This window comes from Lathamus discolor, chromosome 8 (assembly GCF_037157495.1).
Source record: "Lathamus discolor isolate bLatDis1 chromosome 8, bLatDis1.hap1, whole genome shotgun sequence".
Classification (NCBI taxonomy): Eukaryota; Metazoa; Chordata; class Aves; order Psittaciformes; family Psittacidae; genus Lathamus; species Lathamus discolor.
In genome coordinates, this window is record NC_088891.1 from 1,680,862 (window position 1) to 1,693,126 (window position 12,265).

At 59.2% G+C, this 12,265-nt stretch overlaps 1 protein-coding gene across 2 annotated transcripts; it reads right to left on the minus strand.

The window, feature by feature from the left end:
• Positions 1-236: 236 nt before the first annotated feature.
• Positions 237-8,998, minus strand: NOX5 (NADPH oxidase 5). 2 transcript variants are annotated; one of them, XM_065688423.1, is made up of 15 exons: positions 8,879-8,998; positions 8,238-8,388; positions 7,779-7,989; positions 6,747-6,969; positions 5,961-6,114; positions 4,994-5,169; positions 4,731-4,913; positions 3,909-4,041; positions 3,017-3,159; positions 2,523-2,651; positions 1,556-1,680; positions 1,151-1,235; positions 870-969; positions 619-785; positions 237-368 (listed from the first exon to the last, which is right to left on the minus strand). In XM_065688423.1, exons 1-15 carry the CDS (start codon positions 8,996-8,998, stop codon positions 237-239), a joined length of 2,232 nt encoding a protein of 743 aa, XP_065544495.1. The 2 variants fall into 2 exon arrangements, with proteins under 2 accessions (XP_065544495.1, XP_065544496.1); XM_065688424.1 differs by lacking the exon at positions 2,523-2,651 and adding an exon at positions 1,967-1,990 and having other exon boundaries at positions 2,984-3,159.
• Between the last annotated feature and the right edge of the window lie 3,267 nt (positions 8,999-12,265).

The following is a 12,265-nucleotide window of genomic DNA, read 5'->3' on the forward strand; positions in this document are numbered from 1 at the left end:
CTGCAAGGTGATGCAGGACCCTTGTCCCCATATGGCTCCAGGGCCCCATCCCATCCACCTCAAAGCCCCGTGGCCCAACCCAGCCCCTTCCCCTCCCTGCCCGCTCTGCATCCCACCCTCCCCAGCTCTGACCCAGCACCACCGGGAGCCACCCCAGGCAGTGAATAAGGATCCATCCACGGAGCCCATCACCCTGCACCAGGCCTGGTGGACTGGGCTGGGGACCAGGGCTGCTGCTAGAAATGCTCGTTGAAGAAGAGGAAGCCGAAGCGCTCGCAGTGCACCCGGATGACCTTGGCAAGCGCTGGCGAGCCGCAGAAGAAGACCTGGACCTTCCCTTTCTTCTCCTCTGCCACCTTCCCAAACACCTGAGGCGAGAGGAGACGGTGGCAGAGCCAGCCAGGACGGCCGGATCCCTGCCTGCGTTGGGAGCTGCTGCCCGGCGCAACCCCATGGCCCCGGGATGCTTCCCCAGGGGAGGAAGAGGCTTCCCTGGGTCCGGATACCCCATGGTGCATCCTCCTGCTCCGAACCAGGGCTCTCCTGTGCTGTGCCCGCAGGAAGAGCGGGTGATGGGGACGCGGCTCCCTTCCCATGGGTGATGCCACCACCCCTCACCTTGCTCCAGTCGGGGCGGCCGGGCTGGGTCCTGGTGCGCAGCCCGGTGATGGAGTCCCTCTGCTCCTTGGCCGCCAGCAGGTCCAGTGCCATCTGCAGCGCGATGCCCTTCATGTCGTGCTTGCCCAGGGCCGAGGTCATGTACATGTGCATCTCCAGGAAGCGCCCTGCGTGTTCCCGAGGGATGCTCCCGAATCCGGCCCCACACCGCGAGCACAGGGGCGGCGGGGGGGTCCCTGCCTCCCGCTCACCTCCCGGCTCCTGCTCAGCCTGCTCCATTTCCAGCTTGGTGAGCAGGCTGACGAACCACTCAAAGTGCTTCTGGTCCCGGTTGATCCAGATGAAGTCAACCTGGAAGGACACAGCAGCTCCTCATTCAGAGCCGGCCGGCAGCGCGGGGACCACATCCAACCCAGACCTGCTGGGCCGCAGGGATGCTCATGGGGTCTGCAGCCTCAGGAGCCTGCAGCCCTCCTGCATCCATGCCCAGGGTACACCCCTCGGTCCCACATCCCGCTCCATCATCTCCCACCTTCCTGAGCATCATCTCCTCGTCCCGCAGGTCCTCACACCATGAATAGTGGCAGCTGGGGCAGCTCTGCTTTCGCCGGCGGTACCTGCATGGGCAGACACAGCCCTGCCTGCATCCCTCGGACCCCACAGGCCATTGATGGAGACCTTGAGCCCTTGTTCCTCACCAGCTCTGGTTCATTGCCTATGGCCAACCTCTTACCAATGGGTTCCCTGCAGCAGAAATCCCATGGGGAAGGTGTGATGCTGAGGGGGGACCTGGCTCTGGGTCTTGTGGCCGTGTGTTATGAGCCCCAGGGTTAGAAGTGAGGAGGACCAACACAGGACATCACATCCTGTGCCTCCCAAAGCCGCACCAGAGCTCCACCAGCACGCCCACAGCCTGAGCTGCTGCCCCAGCACCAACCTGTACATGATGCTCTGCAAAATGGAGGCGAAGGGGGTGATGCCGATGCCGGCGCCGATGAGCACAGCGTGCTCCGAGGTGAAGATCCTCCGGGTCGGGGTCCCATAGGGGCCGTCGATGTAGCACTGGGAGAGATGAGGAACTCAGGGAGCACTCGGGCAGCCCATGGATGCTAAAACAACTCTTAGGCTGCGGGTAGGAGCAGGCTTATGGAACCCAGGGAGACTTTGGGGTCTTTTATGGGAGTGTTATGGGAGCAAAGGAAGAGGAGGATGAAGCCATCCAGTAGCACAGGGTTTGGATCAGCCCCAGACGGGAACATCCACGCATGGGGCACACTTATGGGTCCCGCCAGGGATGCTGAGCACAGCCCTGCTCACCAGAGCCAGGGAAGGACCGAGCATCCCTCACCTTGATGCTGCAGAGCCGATGGGGCTCCCCCAGCCCGATGCAGACCTGCGAGGTGAAGAGAGCCGTGACCACCTCCTCCTCACCCAAACCCCTCCACGGCAGCTAAAGCTGAAACCCTGCTTGTTCCCGAGGCTGGGATTTGGGGTGGGGGTTTCCCAGCTGGGATGATCCAGGCTGCACACACGCTTCCAGCCGCATCCCTTGGGCAGAGCCGGGGCACTGCTCAAGCCTCTGGGGGGCATCCCCAACATCCAGTAGGAACCCGTCACCTCATGGCGTTGTCTGGACCACCCCTTTGAGCACTGATTCAGAGGTCAACCATCCCAATCCCCGCTCGAGCTGGGAAGGGAGGAATTGGTTCACAGCAGCCAGGAACTGCTGCTCACCAAGGGATAGATAAAAGCAAGAGGGTGACAGAGACACTCCTTAAACCCAGTGCACGCTGATGCTTTACCTGCCAGGGCTGCTCCCCCAGCCCAGACACAACCGATATCCTGGGACGTTTCCATGGCAGGGATAAGGGCCCGTAACGGGTGCCGGTGGGAGATGTGCTCACCTCTGATGATGGGTCCTGCTCTGCCGGGGCAGCAACACCGGTTGCTTTGTATGAGGTCAACTGAACGGCTCCATCCTCATCCGTGGCCACGGACCCCCCGTCCGAGCCGGCTCCGCTGCAGAGACCTTCCTGAATCCAAGCACAAAGGCATCACTGGCTGCGGTGCCTCATCCAGCAGGGTCATACGGCTTCGATGGAGAGAGGGGGATGCAAGTTAACAGGCTCAAGGAGTGATTTGTGTTGGAAGGGACCTTAAAGCTCCTCCAGCTCCAACCCCTGCCACGGGCAGGGACCCCTTCCACCGGAGCAGCTTGCTCCGAGCCCCTGTGTCCAACCTGGCCTTGCTCCTCCAAGGCTGCACAAGCACCTTGCAGGGGATGTGCACCACGAGTGCCCCCAGCCTGGGGCTACCCAGGCAGCTGAGCCCTGGGGTGACCCCGAGGGGCCGCACTCAGCAGAGCATTGACCAAGAGCTGAGCCCTGCCCGCACCAACCTGTGCCCAGCACCGGGGTCTCCTCGCCCGCAGGCTCCTGCTGAGGGGTTTGGGCTCCGGGCTGAGCGATCCCGGCTGCTGGAAGTGTTTATAGAGCTTGGTGGTCCACTGGCCCAGGGACCTGATGTGCAGCCAGAGGGTGTCTGCGGGGGGAAGCGGAGCAGCGGGCAGCATCCTGTGCGTGGAACTGCCCTGCAGCCCTGGCGCCGCGGCCCTGCGCTGCATAGGGCTGGCCCTGGGGACCCCGCAGCAGCCACAGGGTCATGGACAGGGCTGGGGGGAAGGAACCTTTAAGCTCATCCAGCTCCAGCTTCTGCCTAAGAGCTCAGCTCAGCCTCCCCTCGGGCAGGTTCAAGCCATTCCCCTTGGCCTGTCCCTACAGGCCCTTGGCCAAAGCCCCTCTCCAGGTTTCCTGGAGGCTCCCTTTGTGTATTGGAAGACTGTGCGGAATCAGGGGGCATCCCCACTAACATCCTTCGCATTCAGTCCTCACAGCTTGCTTGAAATACCCCGAGTACCTGATTTTACACAGCACTTAATGCACAGGCAGAGATGGAGGTGGGTGAGCTGAGGCATGCACGGACACACACTGCCCTGCTCCATAGTACAGATACCTCTTTGCAGGACCCTCAGAGGGGTTCGAGACGCCCAGATGGGGCTTGTGTGATGGGAAGCATCACCCCAGGGATGGGAAGCATCACCCCAGGGATGCAGCACATCGCGGCGATGCTATGGGAGCATCGATCCTATGCTATGGAGCATCTATCGATGCTATGCGGCGATGCTATGGAGCATCTATCGATGCTATGCAGCGATGCTATGGAGCATCGATCGATGCTATGCAGCGATGCTATGGAGCATCGATCGATGCTATGGGAGGACCAGCGATCACCTTGCTGCTCGGGCGCGCTGCTGATGGTGAAGGGGTGCCACTCGTAGGAGGCGATGGCCGGGATGTTCAGGTAGATGTAGTCACCGGGCTTGTAGTGGAAAAACTGTGGCCTCTCGATCACGAGGTGAGTGACCTGCAGGGAACAGAGACCGGAAAACCAGGAGCATCCAATGGGAACATCAGGCTGGTCGGTCACAACCAATGGTCCTTCTGAAGCCCACGACCACTAGGTCCGTGCCCCCCATGTTAAACAGCGGCCAGCATGAGAAGGGCAGATTTGACCTAAGGAAGGGGTTTATTCTCCTATCCCCTGCCCAGCTTCGCTATCAGACCAAAGTCTCAGCTAGGGGTGGCCTCAAGCAAGGATGTTTTAAGAGGAATTGAGAGTCTCAGCAGTTTGTGCCTTGCCTCCAGGCGTTCTGTGAGCTGAGACCTTCTTTTACTTGAAAACCAGCAAAACCTCTAAATAACAAAAAATAGTGGCTTGAAAATGAAGAACCTGCTGCAAACATCCACCAACGCAGCCCGAAGCCACCCAAACCTACGTCTTTTCCAGACAAGCCATTCATCGCATCGCATCCCTCCAGCACGTGGCTGGGGAAGCACCCGACACGTTGGGGCCATCACTCTCTTCCATGTCCCACTGTCCCTCCTTGTCCCCTGCACTGAATAACCGCTGTGGCCGGTGGCAAAGTGCTTTCCCCCAAGCTACAGGATGCTTTGCAAACAGGGAAGGTGTTTGTGGGGGCCGCAGCACCTGTGTTCCCACTCTGACACGAGGAGGGAGGTGGGAATGGGATCGCAGACCCCACGGGCACAGACCTTGGATGGGAGCAGGTTGACCTCCACGATGCGCAGCCCCCCTGCCCGCCGCCAGGCCAAGCCAAGCACCTTCTCCAGCACAAAGAGGCAGCCAGGAACCACGAACCACTTCCAGAAGTGGGGACCGTGCAGGATGAGCAGGATCCAGACGGAGATGTAGGAGAGGTGGGTCCAGTAGAAGACCTGCGGTGAGCATCCATTGAGAGCAATGGTGCTTCACAGCGCATGATATGGTCCCTTATGGGGGTATTCGTGCGACCCACCTCGAAGTGGCCGCTCCGTCGCACGCAGGGGCTGGAGAAGGCGGCCATGGCGAGCAGCAGCACCTGGAGCGCCAGCCCCGTCTGCGAGGCCGTGCCCCACAGGCCCCCCATGCCCGGCTGTGCCCGCAGCAGGTACTCGGCGAGGGTAGGGTGCCCGTCCTGCTGCGCCAGCCAAACTGGGGTGGGACATGGAGGTGGGCTCTGAGCAGGGAGCTCTGCCCTGGGAGGGTGCTGAGGCGCTGGCACAGGGTGCCCAGAGAAGCTGTGGCTGCCCCATCCCTGGCAGTGCTCAAGGCCAGGTTGGACACAGGGGCTTGGAGCAAGCTGCTCCAGTGGAAGGGGTCCCTGCCCATGGCAGGGGCTGGGGCTGGATGGGCTTTGAGGTCCCTTCCAACCCAAACCAGGCTGGGATTGACTCTATTACATTCTCCCCTGGCTCTGCTGTGGGGTGGGGGGTCCGTGGGGCGCAGACTCCACTCAGGAGCTGCGTGGGGATCGTGGGAGCCCGTCGCTGCCGTCCGGGGTGCCACTAGATGGGGGTAACAGACAGTGCATGGACTGCACAGCACCGTGTGCCCTGGGGCTGCCTGCACCCAGCCTGCAGCCCCCCAACCCGCTCTGATCTCTGCACACACCCCCCCCCCCCCAACCTGAGCTCCCTCCCTGCGATATCTGCACCCCACGGGTGAGCATCCCCTCTATGGAGGGTGTGCATCCTTCCCGGAACACACGCATCCCCTTCTCCGGGACATCTGCATCCCCCAGGACACGAGCATCCCTCCTACGGCTCGGTCCAGGCCCCTGCATCTTTCCACCAGCACCCTGTGGGTGATGCCCCTGCACCAAGGGGCTCTCCCCTGAGCAGGACTGGGAGGGGGAACCCCCGCAGGGCTAATGGGGCACCCTGGGGGGGTCTCACCCGAGGTCAGGCCATGTTCGCCCCCCATGCCCGGGGGCTGCTACTCACTGAAGTTGGCGATGTGGGCGCCCGTGTGAGCGGCTGCCAGCACCAGCACCACGTACCCCACGAGCTGGTGGAACAGGACGTGCTGGTCCAGCGGCAGCACCTTGGCCACGGGGGTGGCTCGCAGCCAGGTCAGGCACCTCCGCAGCATCAGCGCCTACAGGCAGGACAGGAACAGTCAGGGATGGGAGAGGGACAACCTGGGATGCTGGGGGCCATCAGGGATGGGAAAGGGACAGCAGGAGATGCTGGGAGACATTGGAAGTGGGAGAGGGGCAATCAGGGATGCTGGGGGCTATCAGAGATGGGAGAAGGACAATTGGGGATGCTGAGGGTTATCAGAGATGGGAGAGGGGCAATCGGGGATGCTGGGGGCCATCAGGGATGGGAAAGGGACAGCAGGAGATGCTGGGGGCTATCAGAGATGGGAGAGGGGCAATCAGGGATGCTGGGGGCCATCAAAGATGGGAGAGGGGCAATCAGGGATGCTGGGGGCCATCAGGGATGGGAGAGGGGCAATTGTGGATGCTGAGGGCTATCAGGAATGGGAGAAGGGCAATCAGGGATGCTGGGGGCCATCAGGGATGGGACAGGCACAGCCGGGGATGCTGGGGGCCATCAGGGATGGGACAGGCACAGCCAGGGGTGCTGGGGGCCCTCGGTCTCCGGAGCCAGCCCCTGCCGCGCTGCTGCGGAGAGCGCCCAGAGGCCGCGATCGAGGACCCGTGCGCGGGGCGCCCGGGGCTGCCCCGTCCCGCAGAGCCGGCCGCGGGTCCCGGCCGCGCTCACCGCGAGCAGGGCGCAGTTGAGGTTGAGGCAGTGCCCGCAGCCCCGGGCCAGCGCCAGGCCCCCCGCGGGCCGCGCCGCCAGCGCCAGCAGCGCCAGGTTGAGCCCCGCGTAGCCGCCGGCGCAGCGCAGGGCCCCGCCGCGGTTGCGCCAGAACGCGCGGCGCAGGCAGCGCGGCCGCGGGCGGCGCTCGGAGGGAGGCGGCGGCTTCAGGCAGCTCGAGGCACTGCGGGGGGCACCGGCATTGACTGCGGGGAGCGGCAGACCCGCACCGAGACCCGCACCCAGCCCCGCACCCAGCCCCGCACCCATCCCTGCACCCAGCCCTGCACCCAGTCCTACCCCCAGCATCACATCATCCCCGCACCCAGCCCAGCATCGTCCCTGCACCCATCCCTGCACCCATCCCTGCACCCATTCATGCATCCATCCCTGCGCCCAGCCCAGCATCGTCCCTGCACCCATCCCTGCACCCATCCCTGCACCCAGGCCAGCACCGTCCCTGCACCCATTCGTGCATCCATCCCTGCACCCATTCATGCATCCACCCCTGCGCCCATCTGTGCACCCACCCCTGCATCCATCTGTGCACCCATCCCTGCACCCAGTCCTACTCCCAGCACCACATCATCCCTGCGCCCATCCCTGTATCCAAGCCCTGCGCCCATCCCAACACCACCCCTCCGACCAAGTCTGGCACCAGTGTGGCACCATCCCTGCACCTATCCCTGCATCTGAGCACTGTACCGATCTCAACACCATCCTTGAACCCATCCCTGCACCCATAACTGCATCCAAACCCTGCACCAAGCTTGGCATCATCCCTGCATCCATCCTGACACCATCCTTGCCCCCAGCTTAGCACCGTAAGATGCCCCAGTTGCTCCCAGTGATACCTCATGGTCTGGGCACCCCATTAGACCCTTGATGGGAGCATAAACCCCATGCTTTTTCCTCCATTCAGGATGAAGAAGGAGCTCACAAGGGAACTCCCACCCCTGTGGGCTTGTCAGAGGGACCCAGCAGCACACGCACCTGATGGTCAGGTTCTCCATGACCTCCGGGAAACGCTCCAGCTCCTCCCGGAGCTCCTCGAAGGTGATGGAGCCGCTGTGGTCCTTGTCAGCGGCCTCGAAGAGGGCCAAGGTGAGGTCCGTGAGCCGCTCCTCAGGCAGGGCTATGGCGCTCTCCCGCAGGCACCACCGCAGCACCAGGCGCAGCTCATCGGGGTCGATGGAGCCGCTGCCTGCATGGGGTGAGCAGGGACCCGGGAATGTCACAGAGCCCTGAAACGCCTTCGCCCTGTGCCCCTAACCCAGGAATTCTTCTGCCTAAGAGCTCAGCTCAGTCTCCCCTCGGGCAGGTTCAAGCCATTCCCCTTGGCCTGTCCCTACAGGCCCTTGGCCCAAGCCCCTCTCCAGGTTTCCCCTTTGGGCACTGGAGCTTATTTAATAGTCACAACCCCCCGAGCTAACGTGGTTTCCCCCCTCTCACCATCCACATCGTAAACCTGGAAGAGGAATCTCAGCTTGTCCATCTCACTCCCGTGCACGAGCAGGCTCAGGGCCTTCAGCAGCTCCTCCAAGCTGATGGTCCCGCTCCCGTCCGCATCGAACAGCGCAAAGAACCGCTCAGCAAAGAAGGGCTGCGAGGAGAGAACAGGCGCCCTCACAGGCCATGGGGTGAGCTTCACCAGCCCCATGCCCGTGCTACAGACCAGCAATGGGAATTGCATGGCGAAAGCTGAAGGTCATGGGGAAGCCCAAAAACACGAGGGAGGGATGAAGGGGGTATTGGCACTGCAGCCGGAGGCGCTGCCTGGGGGACACAGGGACGGACAGGGCAGCAGGGAGGGAATATATGGTGGGAATAGCCTAGCATGATAAAAGCAGACTGTGAATATCCAATTGATTTTGCATTGAGGATGGTTAATCCAGGTTTTCCACTCCTGCTCTCTGCAGAGCACCATAGGATCCCAGACTGGTTTGGATTGGAAGAGACCTTAAAGCTCCTCCAGCTCCAACCCCTGCCACGGGCAGGGACCCCTTCCACTGGAGCAGCTTGCTCCAAGCCCCTGTGTCCAACCCGGCCTTGGGCACTGCCAGGGATGGGGCAGCCCCATCGGGAGCCCTCACCTCCTTCACCTGCAGCGCGGTTTTGAACCCCTCCAGGTCGATCTCCTTGTCCTGCCCCGCGATGCTCCCGAACTGCTTCCTCACCCACCGCAGCCACTCGGCGTCCTCAGCCGCGCTCATGGTCAGCGCCCTGCGGGAGGATGCGGTGCAGCAGCAGCCCCGCTCAGCTCCCTGGCCCCGCTCTGCCCTGCAGGAGCGACATCCCTCAGGGCTCTGCAGCTGATGGGCACAAGGGAGGAATAAGCCCCTCAGAGCACGCAGGCAGCTGCCCGTACTGCAGGATGGGCAGAGCAGCCGTGGGGCTCACAGCCCTCCCCAAAGGGGCTGTGCAGGCAGGAAGGTTTCTGCTTCGCTCCCTGGCTGCCCTGCATGGTCTCCTTTACTCATCCATCATCTTAACCCGGTCCATGGGCTGCTTGCCCCGTGCCTCCTTTACACAACCGAGCAGCATTGCACAGCCCAACATGAGCTTGTGCTCAGCCAGGCTGAACTTGTTCCATCCATCCCTTAATCCCAGGATTTCCCTAACTTTTGAGAGCTCCATTTTAGAGACTGAACCATTCCCAGACCCCTTCAGCTCCCAGTGACAGGGAGGTGCTGCTCCTCCATGCAGCTGGGATGAACGGAGGTGGCAGCAGCAAGATGCTCCCTCTGCAAACAAAACTGGAGCAGGGCGATGAGGAACTTGGATCCCCACAGGCACCCGGTCCTCTCTCCCCTTCCCTCTCCTGCATGGGCCTCACCTCCATCCTCCTGCTCCATCCCATTCGGTCCCTGCCTCTCTCCTCCCTATCCCCATTCTCCATCTCCAGACCATTGCGCTTCTTCCAAGGAGCCCCAAAGTACCCCAGGCTCTCCTTATATTGGGAAACCAGGAGAAAACCAATCAGAGCTGCTGCATTCAAAGAGCCCTTTTGCAGCCCTGGACCAGGTGTGCTGTGTTACCCCAACCCCTTCCCAAACGGGGTCTCAGCAGACGGACACGGTGCTCCTGGGGGGATCAGGAGAGCTGGGAACAAGGCACAGACCCCTGCTCACACACAGGGAAGCTGCTCCCAAGCCCCTCTCCGCCTTCACACCGGGTTTAATCCATCATCTCCATCTCACACTCACCCCAGTTCTGCCATCGGGTCTGTGGGGGCTGCACGGTGCTCCTGTTGTCATGTACCATTCCAACGCAGCTGATCACAGCTGCTGCCCGTTAAGCTTTCAGCTTCCTTTATTTTACATTCCTTGCACCCTGCAGCGTTCCAGCCTTGGGGAGCGTGTGCTGCCGGCTCCAACAGCGAGCCTGTGTCCGCTCCCTATTCACCAGCCGTCCGGAACACATGGGATGTGTCTCTTTCATACTGCACCTTTATCCCTTCCGGACCAAATCCCGCTTGTACGGCACTAAACCGGGACTAAATCGGGGAGGAGGTTGCCATGGGGATGTCAGAACCAGAAACCAGGTAGTAAAGCGTTTGTGCTTTACTACTCCAGCGCTGCTGTGGGTGCTCCAGGCACTGAGCGAGCGGGGAAGCAGGGAGAGGCTCTGTACACTAAGCGGCAGAGTTTCGCTTCAGCGCCGGGGCTGAGGCAGCCGATCCCAGCTGGAAAACTCCCTCTGGCTCCCTGCTCCATCGGGAAGCTGGTCCAGCTGGGTGCAAAGATCCCGCTCCGGCTCCATAGGAACGGCTCCGGTCTCAAGTGGAGACGATGGGGACCGTGTGCTCACAGCCCCGACGGCCGGAGCATCCTCAGCCTCCCCTCTCCTGCCTCGGGGGCTGCCAGCGGTTACGCCGCGAGTTTTAAAGCAAGCCTTTGGTCTCAGTACACAAACCCCCGAGTGAAACTGCTCTGGCCCAGCCAAGAGCTGCGAACCGGGTGCTGCAGACCCTGCGCTTCCCTGCGGCCGCGCTGTTTGAAGGGGGTTATTGTCCCCGTCTCCCAGGGCAGCAGGATTCCATCTCGACCGCGCGTGTTTTACGTGGAGTTCCAGCTTTCCCTACCAGGATCCAGCAGCAGCCAAGCACAGGTTCTGAGCTAAACCCACCAATTCGCGGCCCAGATCAACTCCTTTTAAAGCTGCGGCAATCCAAGGTTGTGAAAGCCTTTACTGGGGGGAGAGTAAACCAGAAATCACCCGCATCTCACAGACCCCCTTTATACCCGGACTATTCCCACCACACAAACACCCTGCAGGGATCTAACGTAGAACAGAAGAAACCTTCAGTTTCCTTATGGGACTTCATAAATAGTGGCCAGGCTACAACAGGAACAGAATGTATCATGTGCAGGCGTTGGCCATTTCATGGAGCGGGATGCTGGGCCATTCACTGCCCCTGGAGCAGGCGCATGCAACAGCACAAGTTGGGTTTAATTCGGTTCTTGCCTGAAGTTCCTTGTGTAAGGTGATGAAAACAAGCCTGACGAGGCAGCCCCTATAGACAACCACTGTCTGCCCTTCTCCGTGCAATGGAGAGTCATGTTTAGATGTAAATACTATCCTGAAAATTCGGAGGCACTAAAATCTCAAGACATCTATATAAATCTATCTAAATCTATCTAAATCTATATAAATCTAAATATATCTAAATAAATCTATATATATCTATATAAATCTATATAAATCTATATATATCTATATAAATCTAAATAAATCTATATAAATCTATATATATCTATATAAATCTATATATATGTATATAAATCTATATATATGTATATAAATCTAAAGAAATCTATACAGATCTAAAGAAATCTATATAAATCTAAATATATCTATATAAATATATATATCTATCTAAATCTCAATAAATCTATCTAAATCTCAATAAATTTATCTAAGCCTCAATAAATCTATCTAAATCTAAATAAATCTATCTAAATCTAAGCAAATCTATATAAATCTAAATAAATCCATCTAACTAAATCTATATAAATCTCAATAAATCTATATAAAACCAAATAAACCAGCTTAGTGCCTCTCTCACTGCAACTCAGCACAATTCATACAGAATCACAACTGGCCGATGGGTACCAGTCTAAAGGATCCTCTTCAGAAGATCGTATTTCCCTTTTCAAAAGACAATCACGTTCATTCTGTACTTAGCAACCCTCAGAGTATCTGCACTGAGGCAAGCAATGATGTGCGTAGTAACAAAATATGCAACTTCTACCTTCAAACACCTAAATCTGCTCAGATTTTACACAAATATTTCTACAAAGCGGAAAGCAAAGATGATGAAATTGTATTAAAAGTGGCCAAAAATCTTTGAAGAATTGCCTATGATAACGTTTTGATACTGAAACCCACCTGAAATCAGGTATTTGATGCCGCTTTCCTTCTTTTGTGTTCCAAGATCCAACGCTCTTCACCTAGCTGCAGGTTCCCACCTATGTGGT